Below are 21,438 nucleotides of genomic sequence, written 5' to 3'. Positions count from 1 at the left end.
CTGCAGCAGACAAGTCTGAGGATTGTCAGGAGAGCCATACCTTCAGTACAAAATTGTCCTCAGCCTGTAACTTCAAGTCCAGAATGGAGTCCCTCACATGCTTCTCGAAGTCCAGGTCTCTCTTCCTGGGGACCTCCAGGGCAGGAAACAAGTCTCCTATCAGTCCCATGAATACGGGCATGTCGTCCGTCACGATTTTCGGGATGTTGAAGTCTCTCAGAGCTCGCATTAGAACCTGATCTTCAGCCCGGCCGGGGTCTCCTCTCTTTAGAGAGCCCGCCACCACCAGAACTGACTTGATGGCTCGGAGACCCCAGTCATAGTGGTCCTATAGTACGCAGAGGAGCAGAGGACAGCACATGGTCTCATCACATCAGTATCATCATTGTTGTGTTCAGTCATCATAATTGTACCCATATACTATATAGCTTCCTTTAAATGTGGATGTCATGGACTGTGAATTCCATCCACATAACGGTGGAGAGTAAGCCCCTACCCCTCTGTTTTGTGCATACCCAAGTAACATAAATACATACATAACGTAAAAAATGGTCCCTAAAATAAATACAAATATTTTTTTCAAGAACATTTTTGTAATCTGGAAGTCCAGCTATGGGATAATAAAGCTATTTCTGGTTGAAACAGATTGAATGAAGTCTTTTTTTTTGTGAGTATTAATATCAGATTCTCTGAGATACACTATTTTGTCATCATCTTGTTTATTTCCATGAATTTAAAAATCAAATTCCTGAAACTTACAAACTAATTAATATAATCATTTAGGCGAATTTGGGATACTATTGATGCAAATAGTGGAGTCCCATTTCTTTAGTTTAAGATTTTAGGCCCCCCTCCTAGCTCCGCTCTGAAAGGCCACTACCACTACCACCGCCTAAAAGAGGGGTTGGGCCATGGGATGGGAAATGCAATTGGACCTATGTCAGAATATTCATAAAACACACAAAAACCATCAAATATATATATGAAATACATCAAATATATATAAAAAAAAATAAAAAAAATACTATATTGTTTTACTTACTTTTTCATTTCAAGAACTGCATAACATCTCTGAAATATTAATGATGTGAATTACAGTAGAATTTCTGGAAGAGTTGAGTGATTTTATTATCAAGCTTTATGTCCTTTAAAGTCTAATTTCTTACATCAATGATCTATTTTAAAAAAAATATTCCTTCTGTATCTCAGGATATTTCTACATTATCGCAAGCAGTGGAGCGTACATTTCCAACCAAGGCAAGTGCCCCGGTGGCCCCAACAACCCCAGATTCACTGTATTTTAATTAACCATAAATATGTTCAGGAATTTGCAGCACTTTAAGTATGAACTGGACGAAGCCAAGAGGCTGATAATCCACACTCTCTTACTTTAAAAGGGTGAAGGCTAAAACCATGTCTCAAGTTGTTGGTGGCCAAAGTTTAAACTAATGATTGCACTATTGAACATTTTGGGATCTTCAGACACGCCGTTCAGCACTTATACTGTACACTCCCTTCACAGTTGCAGTTTTTCCTTTCTTTTTTCCTGTGTGTGTGTGTGTGTGTGTGTGTGTGTGTGTGTGTGTGTGTGTGTGAGTGTGTGTGTGTGTGTGTGTGTGTGTGTGTGTGTGTGTGTGTGTGTGTGTGTGTGTGTGTGTGTGTGACTTGTTTATTTAGTTGGTTATGAGTTATGTAAATCTGTTAAGTAATCTGACTGGTTCAATGCTTGTTAATTGAAAAATTCTCAAATTGAAAGGCTTAAAAAGGGTAAACACCCAAACAAACAGTAGACATTTTGGGGAGTTTGAGTTATTAGATCCGTTTCTGTTTCATTGTTTGTATATCATCTAAACATTTGTCCTTGGCTTTTGGCAACTGGCAATCAATTGACCATTTATGTTTTGAAAGTACTGTTAATCAGCACAAGGGACTCTGCTCCTTAACGTAAAACAATCTCTTCTCCAAATCATGACACTACAGCTTGATTTAAACCAGTATGTGTATATGTGTGTGTGTGTGTGTGTGTGTGTGTGTGTGTGTGTGTGTGTGTGTGTGTGTGTCCATTATGACCGGAGCCAAGCTGTTTCCACGTATTAACCCATCACGTTAAAACATGACATTGTCTTTTAAAATGAACCAAAAAACAGGTCAGTGACAGCAGCTGTGTGGTGACATCACAGAAATTCTGTCGACAATAGCTGATAATGACAACACAGTAGGACAATATGAAAACACAAACATATTGCCAGACCCCAGAGTCAGCTCTAGAATCCTGGTTGGTATGTGGATGCCTGGGGAAATAATGAAACCGCCATGTACAGCATGGATGGGTGAACTCTGCAAAAGGGCACTGAGGCAAGAATGAGGAATGAGCCCCTAAGTGATAGCTTCCACCGTAGCTAGCACCAGTCCCTCCTGTTTGTAGACTGTCATTTTTAAGTAAACAAATTCATTTGGAAATATGTGCCAACTGAATATAATATAAACGTATACAGTGAAGGCTTCAAAACTGTATAAATACAGACATTTAAAGTCACTGTCCTGGCTCAATAACCACACTGTCACAACATCATCGCCCAAAACTTTCCTGACTCGGGTTTATTAGAACCTTATTTCAGCTCCCTATAGTTTTTTAAAATAATAAAATATATCTCACTGTATTCCTTCTGCATGCTCTGTTGTCTTCTTACCGGCACAGTCGCTCTGCACACGCCCATGCAGCAGAACTTCTGTTATATTAAATCCACAATTATGAACTAGTTGTTGAAGTGGAGAAAGTTGGTCTGTGAATCTACATATTCCATTGATTTGCACTTTCAGTCTCTGGGAATATCGCTTACAGAAGCAGTCTGTTCACTACCATTTGATTTCATTACCGCTAAGTTGCTAATGTTGGCAAACTTGCAATGAAACTCGGGGCAAACAACTTTGAGGAAGCTAAAAAAGTATCATTAAGGTGATATTTAAAAAAATGTCTGAAGAACTAGAGCTTCATAAAACAGCCATAAAAATTAAAGCAGTGTGCTATGACACTTAAATGGGCCTGTGGTCATGGGAAATTCATCCAGAACTGAGGGCGCATAAAGTCACTCACCTGAGCTGAGGAGCTGCAGTGTGAGTGATTTTACTGCTTTTTAAATAATTAAAACAATGACATGACACGTAAAACAGCACCCGACTAAAAAAAAGGATTAAAGAAACATTTCGATGGAAGAACATCCAAACTCCCTACAGCTTCTTATTTATATGCATGTAATATTTCTGTCAGTTACAAAGTTAGCGCTTGTGTGGTGCCTCGGAGTCATTCCTTTATCAAAAGCCTCAATTATAAAAAGAATATTGTGTTAGTTGCTCGGCTTTGAAGTGGAAATGGATCTGACTTTTTCTAACCCACTCAGATTTGCAACAATGAAGAAAAGCAGGAAAGTACCTGTTTGGACAACAGCTCCTTGCACAGTGTGTAGAGAGTGATAAACTTTCGGGCGAGGACCCGGGCGTTAATGAAGCCTTCGGCCACCAGCATGATTTCACAGATCAGCTCGAAGTCCGGCACCACCATGGCACATGGTCTGTGGACCGATGGAAAAGAAGACACTTTTAGTTTATAATCGCTTTCCTGGATGAATAAATGTTTTCTCACCTGCAATGCATCACTAATTTAAATATGCAGAGCAATTTGTGTGGCCATTTTACCTCATTTTGAGAACACACACATTCGCTCCGCAAAAAGCAGAGAAGTGTAAGCTCCAATACAAGTCACAATCTATCACAATTAAATAGCAATACCATCACAATTACACAAGTCACACAGCTCTTCTCCAGCACACTCTGCTTTATTACCCAAAATGTGTTCAGCTATCTTCCATTAGGTAGGAGTATCTTTTCAGAGAGTACCTATTTACCTAACATGCTGTCTCGCTCTGCAGCACAGTGGTTGTTGTGATTATGGTGGCACTTATTGTCAGATCAAACGTGGCGTGAATTTGACCTCATTTGCTTGTCACTTTGGACAAAAACCAAATGGATAAATAAATGTAATCCTCACATTATGCTGCTTTCAGTTATGTTACATACAATGTCTTAGTTGATTTTATAACATATACTGTAAATGTTACAATGTGACACTTATTTTTGAATAACATGAATCATAGGTAAAGGAGAGTTGTGTTTGGGTTACTGGAGATTACACAGGACTATCCAAAAGTCAGAGAGGTGGTTAAAAAAAAAACAAAAAAAAAACAACAACACAGTGTTGCTTTGAAGTTTAGACATATCTGTCTCTGAGATTTCTACTTCCATTCCTATGAAATGCAAGATAAAAGATCTTAGTTTAGGTGGTCACACCCAATTCAAAAGAAACATGTCTTCCTGAAACGATTATTCCTGTTTGTCTTGATAGAATTCAAGTCAAACAGAAATAACTTCAGAGTAAAGGAAAAGTTCTAAGACACACTTTAATGTTTTGTCCGTTTGTCCCATTCTCATGAAGGCAACATCTCAAGGACGCCTCGATGTAATTTCTTATAATGTTGCACAAATGTTCACTTGGACTCAAGGATGAACTGATCAGAATTTGGGGGTCAAAGGTCACTGTGACCTCTCAAAACATGTTTGTGGCCATAACTCATAAATTCATACATAAATTATGACAAAATTCAACACAAATATCAAATAGGATAAAATAACATTTCATATCCAAAATGTCAAAGGTCAATTGCACAGTGACATCAGGATATTCTGTTTTTTCTGCCCATTATTCAACACCATTACTCAGGAACAAAGGGGAGAGACTGTAACTATATTTATCAGTATATATTTGGTCAGATACTGAATTGGTGACACTAAATCTTAGATATCCATCTTGAAACAATGCTGATTGCATTGATGTGCTGTCAGGTTGAAAATGTGTGTGAAGCATCCACGTTTTAGAATTTTGCAACAGCATCTATATTGGAAGCATTGTCATGGCTACAACTTTGTGTTTTATTAGTCTTTTTTATTGGCCAATCATTTGTAATCCCATAAGAAATAATTTTAAAATTTCATTAGATAAATTACATGAGTGTGGACAGAAATGGATGTAAACAGCAACTTGACTGGTCGGCAGAGGCCTTCAACTGTGAGGCAGTAATTCCAGTTCATTTAGTAAACATTGAAAACACCACACAGCAGTGAATGTTTGTTCTATGTTGTTCCCCACCAGTGACTCATTGACAAAATACCTACATTTAGAGTTAATTGTGTTAATCTGGTAAACATTGTGTACTACATCAGTGTGATAGCATTGTTGTGAACATGTTAGCCCACAGACATGTATCCTAAAACGCAGCCTCAAGGAGCCCCTAAACTTTGACTCTGTTCTCTTCTTTTCATGGTACTCGCTGTAGCTTCACAGACTTTTATTTTGATGAGCTTCCTGCCAGAGACACCAGTCCTTATTCAAATGTGCTGCCATCTACATTTCCTGCACATACTATGTTTCTACCTGTATGCTAAAGAATACAACTGCAGGCCTTCGGGGTATGCCAGAACATTCCTGTACTAGTGTCAGACAGTCTTCTCAGTGCTTGTTAACAATTTCTTGGTGTCTGCAGAGCTGGAATACATGAAATATTTATGTCAGGTAAAGAATCGAACATCACAGCACTTTATTCTTGCAAATTCTGCCAGCAGTTAAGGCTCATTGTCCTTATTAAACAATGTAAAACTAAATAAAATATGTACAACTGTATAATAAGACGTGTCTGCTACTTCTGTCCTTGCAAAGTAAACCTCACTGGAATATTTGAATAAAGGAGCCATAACAGAGATTTTTAACAAGCTTAACGTTTCACAGTTGTAACGCTTGTTGTAATTTGGGTGAATAGACGGTTCAAATTATTTTGAAAAATGCATTTTAATTGAATTTGATGTTGTGAATAAGTAAAAAAAACTCATATTCAACTTTTAATTTCTTTAGCTGCTTATCCTATCCTTGGCCTAAAGGTCACAGCGGTCTGTAAACTATCACAGATGTTTGTAAAAACGTGTCTTTTCTTTTCTTGCAGTGTTTCTTGTTGCATGACTAATTGATGGGTTAATTATCACCTGATGGATTAAAGAACCTGGCTGAACATTTTTTTTTTTATTGAGAAATCATGCACAGAGTGTTGAATTAAAGCTGCACATGCATGGATGTCCTTTGACCCACCTGAAGAGAGCCTTGAGGTTCTCAGGGAGCTCTGTCCTGCCAGCGTAGCCAGGATTCATTGTGATGAAGATGCCCACGGAGGGACAAAGATTCACCTCCTCCCCCATGAAGTTAAACCTCTGCTTCTTATCACGGATGGCGTCTTGGATACTTTTCACCTGCACATGAACACGATGCAGAGCAGAATGAACGGTCACTTTAAGGACGGGACCTCGTACAGTAAAAACATTGTTGGTACCGACCACAATGTGTCCATAGCACCGAATATTAAAAACCTTGTTATAGTAAGCTGTTTATAAATATAAAAGAAGACTACAGGATATATTTCTGTGACTACTGTAGCCGATCACATTCACTTCTGTCATCCTATTTAAACACAGGAGTCACCCAAAGAGGCTACGGATCTATTCTTGCTGAATATAGTGCAACACGCTTGCAATGCAAATTAAGAAATGCTGATGTTCAGTTTCACTAAATATTGAATGTACATTTTTGTCTGTATATGTTTGCAGCAGCTGATGGAACATGGAGCCCTAGCCTTAAACATCTGGTCACTGACAAAAGGTTTTCCTTTTCAAACCTTCCAACCAACACGAACTCAAGTGACATTAGTTGAGGACGATTATCAGATGTCACACAGCTTCCTTCGGAGACACAAAAGACTCGGCCTAACTTTGAACACGAGGCGTAATTCTCCCCAAAACTTGGAAAGTGATTGTGTTATCTTGTAAACAAACATTAACGTTATTACAATTCATCATGGGGAGTAGAGGGGGTGAGGGGGGCAGGAAGGGAGGGGGGGGGGGGGTTCCATTTATAAAACGTAGAGATATTTATCAAGGAGAAGTGGAAGATTTGATCCGCAGATAGCACCACAGCAGTGGTGCCAAGCTTGGCCCACACTTTCTTTGCTTTGGCTCGCCACAGTATTCGACAAGCTCGGATAGATACTTTATGGTTTTGACAATAATTTTTGCATAATAAAAGAATTACTAGAAAGCAGATTAAAGAATAGTGGGTGTAAATTGTATCACATTTTAATCAAATGTAATTTCACACAACATAAACATTTATTTTTGGCCCGCGACCCTCTATCCAGATTCATTTATGGCCCTTTATAGAAAATAATTTGGGTTCCTCTGAACAAGAGAAAGTCAAGGAGAGGGCGACATTTGGGATTATTCTTCTGGGGACTGATAACATATGTAGTTTAATGGCAATCCACCCAAAAGTTTTTGATATATTTCAGTCTAGACCTTTTTGCCTACAGAATGGTTAAAAAAAAGTTTTGGAGAAACTTTGGTGCTGCATTGGCACCTCTATCATACACAAACATGCCAAGTCTGAATCATTTCAAAATCTGCCAATTAACACTCCCAAAAGATACTTTCAACTGGTGCAACTCACACTCATTATCATATTATTAATATCAGGAGGCGAATAACGAAGTCAATTTGTAACAGCTTGTCAAATTATTATGCAGCATGCTCCTTTTTTGTAAAGGGACACAATTTCATCAATAATATGAGAGTGCTATCAGCCAGGGTTTACTGGATGGATGAACTACGAAGGCTCCGCTTGTCTACATTATGATTGAATGAGATATCAGAAATTAACTGTGTGTGTGCGCTAGTGTTTTTGGCCTAAAACTCTGAATCCCAGCCTGTAAGAGGCTTTATGAATTTAACATGCGAGTGGTAAAAGAGCGTAGCGAGTCGACAGCTGGAAAGAGGAGGAACATCTCTTCATGGATGAGTACTCGGCCACAGATCACTCAGTCATACTAACACAACAGGGAAGGGGAGGGAAAGATGCAAAAACAAACAGGGCAGCTGCAGATCAGCACCAAAAAAAAAAGAAAAGAAGAAAAGTTTTCATGAGAACATCACTGGAGCTTGTTTTTTATGTGAAATGACAGCAGCTCCTCACTATCAACCTACCGGGATGTGAAGGGAGGTAAAACACAAAAAATACATTCAAGAAATGTTGAAGAAAGGACAACAGTCGGAGAAGTGCGATCCGGTGGGGTCTGACTCTTCTCTTTTTTACCCCCTTTGAACAAACAGTCTGGAGCTAGCAGCTTCAATGTATTCAGTTCAGGTCTGTGTTGCTGTAACAGAGGCAGAACTTCACCAATTTATCTCCATGTTGTTACGTCTGGCGGCCTTCTGTTTGTCTCTGCTTTATTTAATGTAGAGCCGGTCCCACCACCTGTGTTAGCGGGCCCGAGCGGCAGCCGAGTATGTCGCCCTGCGATGCTAGCTGCTCCCCCTTTAAGAGGATGGATTAGGTGTGTGTGCTGCGGTGAGGGATGGCGCGCCGTCGACTCCACCGACGCAGGCTGAGCGCTGGAGCGGGATGCCAGCTGTCACAGCAGGAATTTGACGCTCCTCTGTTCTCAAGGTCTACTTCTCCACGTATGAGCCACCGCGATTTATTATTCATTACGCCACGCAACACCTATTTATTCTTCTGGCACTTTAAAATTCTCTAAGTACTGTAGATTCTAACAGCTCACGATAGGCAGACTGCTTGACTTTCATTCCTGCTGAAGAGAGAAGGAGGGCAGAGAAGTGACTGTTAAGTCTAGCAGTGAATAATGATCCTTTGAGGAGCTCTATCTCCATTATCATCACGATCGTAATCAGTGTCCTTATCAGCTGTATACATTCTGCTTTGACAGTCTTGCACATGCATGGAGATAGTGTGGTGGCACCGACATGCAGGATTTTAATACTCAAGAGAGACTTATGAAAGCGCCGAGAGAGGATCTGATAGGTCCAGGATAACAGAATGCAAGACAGCAGAAAAGCTTGCATCAGCTGAAACAGACAGAATATGGCTGGTTTCTCAAAAGAGTCCCGTTATCAAAGGGCTACCTACTGTAGGTCACCCAGAGTCTACAGTGTGCAGGGAATACAGAGATTTATTTTATTTTTTTACTTTGTGTGTCATTACGCATGAAGTCGAGATAGAAGAGGAGAACAAAGGCAAAGACTGATCAGGATGATGTGCTCAGTTCATCCAGAGAGCTCCATGACGGTAAAAAGTCAACTTCTATGATTTAACTTGCAGTGAGGCAGGCACTTTAACGACTTGAATTTATATTGTAGGCCACTTGGGGTCTATGCAACCAGCTGTAAACACAACAATGATATGACTAACAGACACAGCGACTTGTGTTTCTGGCCCACCTGACATTTGAATGGTTGGCCACCTTGAAGCTCTGTTTTGGTCTGCACCAACTCCTTAGGTAAATATATGGCTTACATTTTAAAAACAAAATCAACGACAATTCATAAAAGTGGCCCTGTTAGTTTGAATAAGCCACAGAAAACATTGTTTACAGATTTGAGCAAAGAAAAACAGTTCCCGGCCGCTGGTGTCAGAGTGAGTGACCTTGCATTGAGATCAGGCTGCTTTCTAGTCAGTTGTTTATGTCAAAATAATGTTTGGCGGCTGTTGATGATTTGGGCAACTTTTCCAACCTTTGTGCAGTTTCCACAGCCCTCCGCTCATATCAGTGTGATTGAGACTGACAGGCTCCACAGATAATCACAGATGACTGTCATATCTGTTCATTACAACTACTTTGTTTTGCTGTCTTGTTAAAGCTGTCATCATACGGTCCAAGTGAATCTGAAACCACTGGAATGAATACTTCACTGAGATGATTGATTTAAAAGAAAATAAGCTCTAATTACAAGTACAGATAATTTGTTATTTGCAGATCAAGGTTGTGCTTGAAGCCCGAACACAAAACAAACAGTAATTTACCCAAACTTTAGTTTCCCATCCTTTGAGAATTTGGGGTTTGTCCATTCAGAGTTACTGTTATTAGTTCAGAAAGATGTGAGCAACATGACCAACACCACAGGCGATCCAAGGAAGCGGTTATCCATTCTCGACTCTCAAATCAGATCACAGAAGGCTCTAATTATGAAGAAGCTCTAGGGTGCAGAGGTGCCAGCCTTGGTGGATTAGTCTTATAGATGAAGCAATTTACGCTTGCAATCGGTGATGAAGAGGCTATTTACTTCTGCAGTGCAGTTTTCAAGGGCTTATTCACGACAACTTCATTTGGACAGACCACTTCACAAAGTGGCTGAAAACTCCCACATCTATGTTGCTCCACCGGCGATGCAAACACATTCTGAACATGTTTCCTTCTCTATGAAGTCTGGACCTGAGGGGGATTTTGAGAGTACCTGAGGTGGAGGAACTGCACTTGTTCATACCTGCACAGCCACCACTGACAGCACCTCCACTGAGATCCTGTTAAACTCGTCGAAGCAGCCCCACGCCCCCGTCTGAGCCAGGCCTTTGTAGATGTTCCCGCAGGACTGGTGGACAGACAGAGACACGTTTTTAGACGGACACATCGGTACAGGAAGTCAGTAGTCATGCTGAAACAGGGGTGGAGCCCCGTTCTGACTGACTGATGAGAAGTGGTGAGGCAGACAGAGACGTTTTGGCAATTAGACAGAAGATATATGGAGAAACATTCAGCTTTATCACAGCTACCACAGCGCAGCACGGCAGTGAGCTGCGGGTAGCTGACTAACGACGGCTGGATACGTAAACAAGGCCTCACACTAATAAAACCAGGCACTGATGGCAAAAAAAGAAAGCTAAAATGTCTACCACCCACATTTTAGACATCAACATCAACTTGAGAGCAGGTGAACAGCCCTCCAGAGAGCAGCTGGACCAGGATGAAGCAGGCAGCTGACTTTTCTCTCCAATTACAGGGCCAAAGAAACCTTCTCTGACGCAAACCAGAGCTGACTGGAGGATTGATTTAACTCATGTGCATGTGTTTGTGTGTGTGTGTGTGTGTGTGTGTGTGTGTGTGTGTGTGTGCGTGCGTGCGTGCGTGTGTGTGTGTGCCCATGCACATAACTGAATATGAGTAACAGTGTGTGGCTCTGAAGCCTCTTTCTGGTGCCTGTGCTCCTCCTGGAGTATATTAGCACTTCTCTCCATGCACACCTTGTGTGAAGTGTATAGCCAGGGGTGTCGTACGCCTCTGTACTGAAATGATGCCCCTGTCTGGGGAAAGTAGGAGCAAGCCAGATCACAAGATTATGTTTATATCTCCCTTGACCACTCTACATGCAGAAGGTGTGAGTAGAAATGTTCGAGAGCGAATATTAAAGCACGGTGGAGGCTAGATGCAGAGAGGACTTTTTGACAAGCTTTAGTAAAGAAATAACAATCAGTTTAATTAATCAGCTCTTCTTTCAAGGAGAAGCAAACAGAAGATGAAAAGAAATAAGATGAAAAGAGAGGGGCATGAAGGTGGATTGAAACCTTTAATGACAAATGCATTACATATTGCTGATGAAGACAAAGATGAAAAGAAACATGCATAAAATGGGCTGCTGTGAATGCACGAGGTGCACAGACAAGCTGAAATGCAAAAAAGTGTGCGCACGAGCACTCACTCACCTTGTAGTCCATCTGCTCAGAGCAGTTAAATACGTACACCATGATGCCGAGCGCTCGTCCCAAGTCCTTGGTAGTCTCGGTCTTCCCGGTGCCTGCCGGCCCCGCCGGAGCTCCACTCATGGTCAGGTGGAGGGACTGGGTGAGGGTGATGTAGCATCTAGATGTCGTGGAGATGCACAGATATTAATCACTGCAGAGCACTGAAAACTGCCTTCATAAAGTTTGTTTTCGACTCATTCCACTGTCGTATTCACAGTGAGGACTGCACACACAGGCACGTTGATGTTGCTGGTTTCGTTTTATATATTTCATCTATCAGCATTCTTACAGGCAGGAGATGGAGGGCTGGCACAGCGCACCACCAGATAATCAACATGCTGCATTTTCATTTAATCCATACACAAATAGAAAAATGAGAGTTTGTGCTTTATAGCGGGTTACAACAGTTTATCCATTTGCCTCTTAGTCTGTTCACTGACAAAAACACTCACTACTTTTTGGTTGGTTTTTTTTGCATTTCTGTTTCTACACAGATTAGACAAATAAAATACAACTTTTACTATTACTGAGTTTAAGAGGTGTTCAAGGTACTAAACACCTCTATACTTAAGGTATTCTTGAACAGCAGACAGAGCTGAACTACAGCCCTTAGGTGAAGCTAGACTAACCACGTCCCGACCTCAATTTAACACTAGGTATGGGACGTGATTTTCAAATATTCAAATCGTCATTAAAATATAAAAAAAAGTATTAGTATGTGTGACTTTAGTCCTTCCTTATTTCCCTGTTTTGACCGGCAACTGGTTGTAAAGCGTTACTTCCATCAGAACCATTAACTGTATATAAAAGTGGACTTAGTTTCTGGCTTCAAAGAATGAGGCCAATGCAGAAGTGCCTTAAACTGCAATACCACCAAGTGCCGCCAAGAGGTTGGCTCCCATTCAGCATCTCTCATGAATTTCTCAGTCAATAAAAGTTTTCTTAATTTAATTCGCTAAATTCACTCTTTCAGATAAGTGTTCTGGAATAATATCGTCATTAAGTAGAAAAAAAGCCTGAAAAAAAGGTGTGTTTTTGGAGGCGTGTCTTTTTAATTGAAAAGACCTGTGGTGCGGACAGGTTGCAGCTATCAGTGGGCGGGACATAGTGTCGGTTTCCAATCAGACCGAGTCAGAGCTCCTTCAAAAATAAATAAAGATGAGGTGCAGTGAAAAGTCTTCAGGTTCAGCTAGCATACAAGTCTACAGCAGCTAAGAGTGATGCACCGAGCAGACATTCCATCCACGGGTGAACAGTCTGTTTTTATTCAAATAGTTGTGAGCCAATTTCGAATAGTAATTTTGCTACTAAACACACAGACATGACACCATAGACACCTTAGACTCCAAGCAGACTTAGGCGAGGAGGGTTTTGCTACCTAATGCATTCCAGGAAAGGATCTAAGATTTAACAGTTCTTCCCTTATCCTCATGAAATACCTGCAGCAACCCCGGATTTCAAACATGGAAATGCCTGTGTGTGTTTACTGAGGACTATTACATGAACTGAATTAAAGACAGCCTCTCCAAACCCATGAAACCAACCACCACAATGACTATGAATGAAATGAAGTACATGGTTTAACAAGTGGCTTAATTAGACATTCAAGCCTTCTGTGCCACATCAGAGAGTAAAGTGGCATTCAACAGAGAGCGCATCAAGCGCCGATGATCACCATAACGTTCCACCTCATCAGTCGACAACGAGGCTCCTGTGCCTCAAACCACAGAGACAACATGCAGTAAAATGGCTGAATGCAGGGGCCCTTTCTGCCCTGCCACCGCAAGCACAACCTCCCTCTAAATGATCCACTTTGACTTTTAATAAATGCACAATGGAAGAAGATTTAATTTCTGCAGCAGCAGTACGAGAACTGCACACAGCTGTTAACAGCACATGACAAATCCTGAGTTGACACCATCTTGTAACCAGCAGTGACACGTCTCGGTGTCGGCTGAGCCACCATCCAACATAACTTCATTATATGATAATATAATCTGCTGCTGTGCTTTGATTATCCCGCGGGCTGATTAGTGACACCCATGATTGCTTCTCCCGCAGAACCTGTCAGGACTAACAAACAGTTGGCCCGTCTAGTATCAATAAAACCTAGCAGCAGCAGAAACGTGAACTGATGGAGACAATCAGGACTTTATTGATCAAGGCAATAAACTCAAGGGTTTGCCTTGAATATCAATACAGCAATGATTTTAATGAACTGCTGGTTAATAGATGATGTATGGATGGGGGAAATATCGGAAAGCAGAAGCTTCGGACAAGACAAATGATCCCATCTGTATACAGTGTATCATCCGAATAACAGCACCAACAAGCTCCGTGGCTCTCTGCTGAAAGATGGCCAAAAATCCCACGAGGAGGCACGATAAGGACGTTCTTCACAAAATAACTACAGCCAGAGAGGAGTCGAGTGAAACTTAGCAGTCTGTGACAAGGTGACTTGTTTTATTACAGTGTCTTTAAAAGAAATGGCGATACTGTATTTCAGTCAGAGTGTCTGATTTATTCTCCCTCCATTCCTCTGTGTGTGTGTGTGTGTGTGTGTGTGTGTGTGTGTGTGTGTGTGTGTGTGTGTGTGTGCGTGTGTGTGTGTGTGTTTTCCGGGTAAAATATTCCTGACATTTTGCATAATGGTGCGGCTTCGGAGATCCTGCAGTAAGTATCGAGTGGATGCTAACATTGTGCCAATAACATTCCCACTGTTATAGATTAGTGTGAGTTCCTTTAGCCTAATTACCCTGCTGGCGAACACACCACACTGACAACAGCCAGCTTGTGGTAAACAAGCGTATACAGGCCCTGTGCTCATTTTGAATGCATTCACATGTATGGCTTCACGTTCCCTTTGGATGGTATTTGTGTTTTGGATTTTAAATAATTAACAGCTGGAGCGAAGGTATGAATAGTAATATCAATAAAGCTGAGTTCTGTCTCGCTGTTTCAGCGTCGAGCTCGTGCTGTGGGACCTTTTCACAGAAGACATTTTGACTTTTCTTAGAAGAAAAAAATTTACATTAATCAAAATTGTCCCAGTCAGTTATGTCAGTGAGTGAGCATGCAGCACCTGAGCCCTGAAGCTACCTCAAATAAATGGAACCCAGCTTTCATTAATGTTATCAAATTGTTATTAAATTGTTTCCGCAGCCAAAGAAAAGTGATGATGACAGTGCACATAAACCAAACCAGAAACCTGGATGTAGTCCTGCAGCACATTTTAACAGCCTCAGTAGGTTAGGCTGCTGTGATGCCATCTGTACCGGTCTCTAAAAAGTCAAATTAGACAGCTGCAGCTGATTCAGAGTGGAGCTGCCAAAGTCTTAGTGAAGACTGCTGCAATGCTAACTAATTCCAGGAAAGTGGAGCACATCACTCCATTTTCCTCAACTGTACACTGACTTATTGTTTGTCAATGAATTAACTTTAAAAGGCTGGTTTATACAGCACTGAATGGTAATATACATTTGTGATCTGTTGCTTCGTTATGAACCGTCCAGACCTATCAAGTTGTCTGAGACCAAGCAGCAACCAACGGCGACGTCACCCACTGGTTTGTGAACGACCGTCATGAAACCTTAAGTTCGGATTTTGGCCATCAACATCTTGCTGGTTCAGAACGGCTTGGAACAGGAAGTGACCATATTTTGACGAGCTGGGGAGGAGCAAGCGTTGGATCTGACTGAATTTGATTGGAAACCTGACGATACTACCTGCCCACCGATAGGGGAAACCTGACTGCAGCACAGGCCTGTCAATCAAACAGATACGCCACTAAAAACACAGCTTTTTCGCCTTTTTTTCTAATTGTTTACTGTTGTTGATTATATTCAGATGTACCACCAGAAAACTCATAAGAAGGAGAGATTTTAGCTAACAACACCATGATAACTTGTGGAAAAAATGTATTGAATTTCATGAGACTACTGAATGGGAGTCTACGGAGCCAGGGGCTTTTTGGAGGCAACCTCTAGCGGCCCTCGGTGAGGTTGCAACTTCAGGCACTTCGGCATCGGCCTCATTGTCCAGACCCCGAAGCTACATCCACTTTTACATACAGTCTAGGAAAAGTATGTTACTGTACCCAGAGTTATAACTAAAACCAGATATTTGCAGCGTTCAGTAGTGATGCTCCACATGTCGGGAACAAACTCAGAGAACTTGAGTTCTGCTCCAACCATCACTTTATAAATCCTTTCTATGTGCTTTTTCTAATTTGGATTTTTCATTCTCCTATTATTCCTCCTAATTCCATTTTGTCTTTTTATATTTTCCTGTGTTCTTTTTATGTTTTGTCTTAATGTCTTTTATGTCTCATGTAAATCACTTTCAATTGTCTTGCTGTTGAACGAGTCTATATTTGGAGGAGTTTAGACTTCACCAACCCCAGCCAGACTTGTTATCTAGGACTGATCCCGTTGGGGAATCCTCATCCAGCCTTTTCTGTTAAAATGTTAAAAATGAAACATAACTTTTGAAAATATGAACAATAAAGGATAAAGCCCAAACATGTGAGCTTGAAGATGACAGAACTAAACAGCGTCACTTTTTATTTTTTCTGATGATACTAATAATAATCCGAGGACTAACTGGCTGACCTATGGTGGGACTATGCTGTCTTTATTTTCATGTCCTTAGAGCGGATCCGCTGGGACGTACAGTTTCAGCTTCAGCCGCTTAGCACAATATCATGTGGGTGGCTGTCAAGTATATATTTAAGATCCCAGTTAAAGGGTTCTTGTTTTAAACCAAGTTAACTGGAAATATTAAAACATTACACACATTTCCAACGACTAATTGACGCTGACGCACTAGTAATATCAGTCAATTTAGTAAAACCAGCAACTGTCGCTGGTTGGAAATAAAAAACCTGCTTTTGTATGCCTGATAGCTAGTTTCTAATCCACATATACTGCGTCCACTGCAGTACCTGACCTCTCACCAGGTCTGAATCAAGAGTATTTACTGTCCCCAGGATCAAAACTAAACACGGACAGGCAGCTTTTCTCTTTCTGTGCACCACATATCTGCAGCAAACAGACAGCTGCTCTGTTCTCTCAAACATATGAGTTTCCTGTTTGCTGCTCTATTTCATGTATTCAAAATTATTTGTATTCTTCTGTTAATTTTGTTAAAATGTTGTATTATATGTTGTCTTAATGCCTTTTTTTTTTATATCTCTAATGAAAGCACTTTAAATTGGGATATCGTTGAAACGTTCCATTATTGTTAAGAGGTAAGGTCAAACTTGTTTGTAATTAAGGTAAACTAAATGTTTAACATCCACAAATCGATAGTGTTATGCTAAAAACATACGCTATTGTCTTTCTGATCTTTGGTGATATCAGAGTGTGAAAAGCATCAAGAAGTGTTCATCTCTCAGTGACTCTGTTGTGAAGAACATTGTGAAAACAATATCATGCAGCAAACACGCTTTTAGCTGTTTTAGCATTTTTCTCAAGTCGCGGATTAAAGGATTTGACTCCTCGCCCCCTGGTCCACGGTCCATTGTTGCAATGAAAGCCAGTGGCAAACTGTGTGAGACTCAGTGAGGGCATGCACCATATGGTGAAGTCTTGCTACACGGCCGCTGATCCGCCCATCAAAGCCCATTGTTTCTGCTTTGTTCCTGCTTCAAAGGGAATACTGGTCAGCCCGCAAAACCACAGTCAAACACTGCAGTTTGCCAAAGGACTCTGGGATGCAGGTATTCATCTCTCTATAGTTTGACTTTATCAGGAATCCTGCAGAAACATGTGCATGTAAACAAGCAAGCTGTTGGCAAAGTGCCCGTGCTGAGTTATTCTAAAAGGTTCCGCTTGTGGTGGGTGTGCATAATGATTCAAATGAAGATTCTTAGAAGGCATCAAATGGTCATTATCATGAGAAACATGTAATTTCTTTTCAGTTACAAGAAAAAAAACAGACGCGTTTTTATCAACACAAATACATTTTTGAAAATGTACTTGAGCTTCATGCAAACTGGCATAATTGATAAAGCTGTGAATAAATACATGGTAAGTATTTTTGTTGCGTACTTATCCTTTTAAAGGAGTGAATTGGGTGGTAATCATCCAACTACTAAGGTACTAACCTATAATACAAGAACAATTTCATATGACAGGATGTCCTCTGTGTGGATCCAATATCATGTACGTAGCGATCAAGTGTACATTTAAGACCTTAGTTTTAAGGCTCTGGTTTTAAACCGAATGTGTTGGAAACCTTACAACATTAGTCATGTGTCAACCAGACCTCGTGTTTAGTTAATTAGCGTGTGGATGACAGTTGTCATTTTTAGTAAAAGTAATGGTTGTTGGCTTGAAATGAGAAACGAGCTTTTGTCCCCAAAATGAGCCTAAATTTCAACCAAATCTAAACACAGATGTTTGTGTCTGTGATTCTTCGTCCTTCCAGTGGAGCTGAAGCTTTACAAGACGTTGAAGTCACATTCTGCAGCAACGTCATCATTTATTTGTCAAGCCTGATTGCATTGCATTTGCAGTGTTGCATTTTGCTTTCCTTGGTAAACCAACTTTTTCACCTCCGCCAAGTTTGAAAACTTTTTTTTTTTCACTTTCTGAAAGTTTTGAGAGTTTTATGCACATATTGAAAATGTACTTTAAAACAAGTAAAAGTAGGTGGAACTACTGTTTGGCTGATTATTCATGATAAATATAATGCTGTCATCGTTAACTGCAGATGTGACATGCACAGATAGAGAGATGTAGGAACAGTAATTTACTGGTCGAATAGAAAAAGGCTTCACCTTCACTCAGTTGACAGGCAGTAATTGTTTTTTTTTTTGCCTCTCAGTCTGAACAAAGACGCCAAAAATGACACCTCCATACCTGTCTGTTAGAGGAGTGATGACTAATCGTGGCGTGTTGCCCAGGTATTCGTAGGAGTAGAGAAACTGGGCATCGCAGATGTTGGCAAAACAATGCTTCTCCTTTTCAGACCAGCGGTGTCTCAGCTGGGAGAGCCACACAAAGGCCTGAGAGTTCTCCACCTGCACGGAAAAAAAAAGTTTAACCAAGACTGTCAAGTTTTGAGATAAAGCCCAAAATAATTTATTCTTTACCTCCCTCTAATTATGGTAATGACATGCTGTATTTTGCCTGAATATCTTGAGTGCATTACTCATCGGTAATAGGCTCTCAAAAAAATACAGCAGCAGTCACCATGCACAGGAACTCATAGAATAAAGGTTCCTGATACACAGCTGTGGCCCCTCTAACCTTCTGAGCGATCATTTTGGCCACCACGTCTCTGGCATGGACATCGATGGTGCAAATGGTCATGACTTTCTGCCGATCGCCTGGTGTAAGCTGGCCAATCAGCATGGAGATGAGGGTGTTGAGCTGGGACACCTGCTTCCTGTGGTACTCCTTCAGGGCGTTGTCGTAGCCCTCCTCCAGACGTGCAAAAGCCATGCCCACGTCAGACGTCCACCAGATCTGAGTGCAGGTCAGCGCCACCTGAACAGGTAATCAGACACAAGCAAAGAAATCAGAAGTGGATTGAGAAGAAAAATAGACTTGATTATATTCAAGCAGCTCTATCCTAGCATTTCTGATGTCACTCATAATTCTTTCTGGTGGTTTGCTTGTATCCATTTTTAAATAAGAAAGCATCTACATGTAAAACAAATGATGGAACTGAGCCAACGAAGGCACAGCAGCATATGGCCTCATGTTCATCCATATGTTTCACACATAAAAGAACCCACCATTTGCATTTACAACACAGAGCTGTGAAGGAACACTTGGATTGGGAAGCAAAGGTTTTTTTGTTTTTTTGTTTTTTTTTGTCAGCTGCTGATCAGTGAGGAAAGTCAGCTTCAAGGAACATGAGATGAACTGAACGGGTGTTGTGTTCTAGTCCTCAATGCAGAGCTACATTCACTTGGTACAAAGACGTGCAGCTGTGAAGACCCACACAGTGGGAGGGTTAAGAAATAGGTAACCCTAATCCTGGCTCTAAACTTAGATGCGTTAGGGGACTAGTTGACTGACAGTGAAAAGACCAATCACAGCAGCGCACGGGGAGTTGGGCGGGGCTGGACGTGGACTCATTGGCTCTGCAGTGAGCAGCCTCCTTTGATCTGCTTGATGTTTAAATTCCTGTTGAAGCCTTTTCAATTCTTAGAAATTGTGAAATGTGGTGGGGTAATACATGTTACTAAAAAAAGAATTTTGATATGCAATATTTTTCGTAAAAAGCTAAATTATGAATGAAAATGTAAAATCATGAAATATTCTCAGTCTAGTTTCTGAATGAGTATATGTGCTCATGTCTGCCTTTACCCCAGAGATTGCAGAGCTTATGTATGAGGTTTAATATATTAGCTTTTAGGTTAGTTTTGGCTTCAGAGACTCTACAAACAGATCCAAAATAAAGAATTTAATCCATGAATTGATTGGTCTACACAGGGGTGCAGCAAGAAAATCTAAGCAGTCTCTGTGTGGCCGCTTCCTCTGTTCATACCACATTTAAACAAGTCATAATAACCAGTATTATGTGCTTTAATCTAACACACACACACACACACACACATACTATGCCCCTGGGTTTACATAACATCAGAAAACAGTGAAAAATACAGGTGATGACATCCAGTGATCTGTGTTGTCTGACCAGCAGCTCTGAACCCAAACAACAAACAATTTATTGCAAAACATGACCAAAATCACTACAATAATTAATAGATGAATTTACTGCATAAAAGTTCATCATACTGTGTTTTTTTTTAATTTTAAAAGCGAAGTACGTTTTTTTTGTGAGTTCTTCAATCCCTGACACTGTATTCGTAAAGCTGCCAAGATGGCGGCACAAAACGTCAGACATTGAGGCGAACGACCTGCAGGCAAAATTGTCATTTAAACAAAAGAACATTCAGCAGCTTCATTGTCTGCATTGCTTAGTTAAAAAAAAGAGTTTACTAATGATGAAGGTTTTTTTTCTCTTCCAAGGGCATTTCACAGTTTCAGGCCTGTTGGTCAGTTTATTCAAAACAGTTGCAGAAAGATTTCTGTAGCTCCAAAGTTGTCAGTTCTCTGAGGGGAGCTTTCAAAAAACCTACCAAAATAACCCCATCGAGCAACAGACAGCTGGCGTTTCAAACTTAGTAGATGGAGACTGAAAGACAGCGATGATCAAACAACTCAACTCAAGTAATAAATGCTAATGAGTGAATGGAAATTGTGAAGCCTAGTTTTTTCAAAGTCAGGATTTATCTGTCTGCTGCTTTGATTTTGACTAGTTTGTTTTTAAATCTGTCTCAATCCTGAGCAAATATGTTATATTACTTGTAAATATTTGGTTTAGTAATAGACTGACCTTCCTATTTTGTTGGTTACTTGAAAAGAGACTGAGCTCAGATATATTTTCTTTTACCTTTTATGAGTAAACACTATTGATCCTGCAGTCCATTTCAACATTAAAGTCCTGCATCAGTTTTGTAAATCGCTGTTCTCTGCGGGCTTACACTTCCAGCTGGGTTGAACTTGTAGCCACACCCGAGGCAGTTTGAAAATATTGTTAACACAGGTAGAAAAAAAGTGTTCCATTATCACTGACACGCAGTCCTCATCACACTGTTCAATCAACAGAATCTGGCTCAAACGTGTGTATGTAAAGCATTAGTGAGTGTGTGGACATGTCTATGTATTTCATACCAGTCCATCAGATTTTATTGGACTAATGGGCAGAATCCCCAAAGTAAGCGTCGTGAGTTAAATGTG

At 40.6% G+C, this 21,438-nt stretch overlaps 1 protein-coding gene across 1 annotated transcript in view; it reads right to left on the bottom strand.

The window, feature by feature from the left end:
- dnah9 (dynein, axonemal, heavy chain 9) overlaps window positions 1–21,438 on the bottom strand; it is a 157,027-nt gene that overhangs the window by 99,340 nt on the left and 36,249 nt on the right. The window contains exons 31-37 of the mRNA XM_069156240.1: window positions 18,934–19,173; window positions 18,544–18,704; window positions 11,642–11,798; window positions 10,429–10,533; window positions 6,191–6,348; window positions 3,431–3,569; window positions 41–328 (exon numbers count right to left, since the gene is read on the bottom strand). Of these exons, the coding sequence (XP_069012341.1) occupies window positions 41–328; window positions 3,431–3,569; window positions 6,191–6,348; window positions 10,429–10,533; window positions 11,642–11,798; window positions 18,544–18,704; window positions 18,934–19,173 (1,248 nt within the window). The remainder of the gene's footprint in view (window positions 1–40; window positions 329–3,430; window positions 3,570–6,190; window positions 6,349–10,428; window positions 10,534–11,641; window positions 11,799–18,543; window positions 18,705–18,933; window positions 19,174–21,438) is intronic.

The sequence above is a fragment of the Embiotoca jacksoni genome, unplaced genomic scaffold, assembly GCF_022577435.1.
Source record: "Embiotoca jacksoni isolate LCO1_2020_lvr unplaced genomic scaffold, fEmbJac1.0.p SCAF_20, whole genome shotgun sequence".
Lineage (NCBI taxonomy): Eukaryota > Metazoa > Chordata > Actinopteri > Embiotocidae > Embiotoca > Embiotoca jacksoni.
Note: the sequence above shows the minus strand (reverse complement) of the source record. Positions and strands in the feature narration are given on the sequence as shown.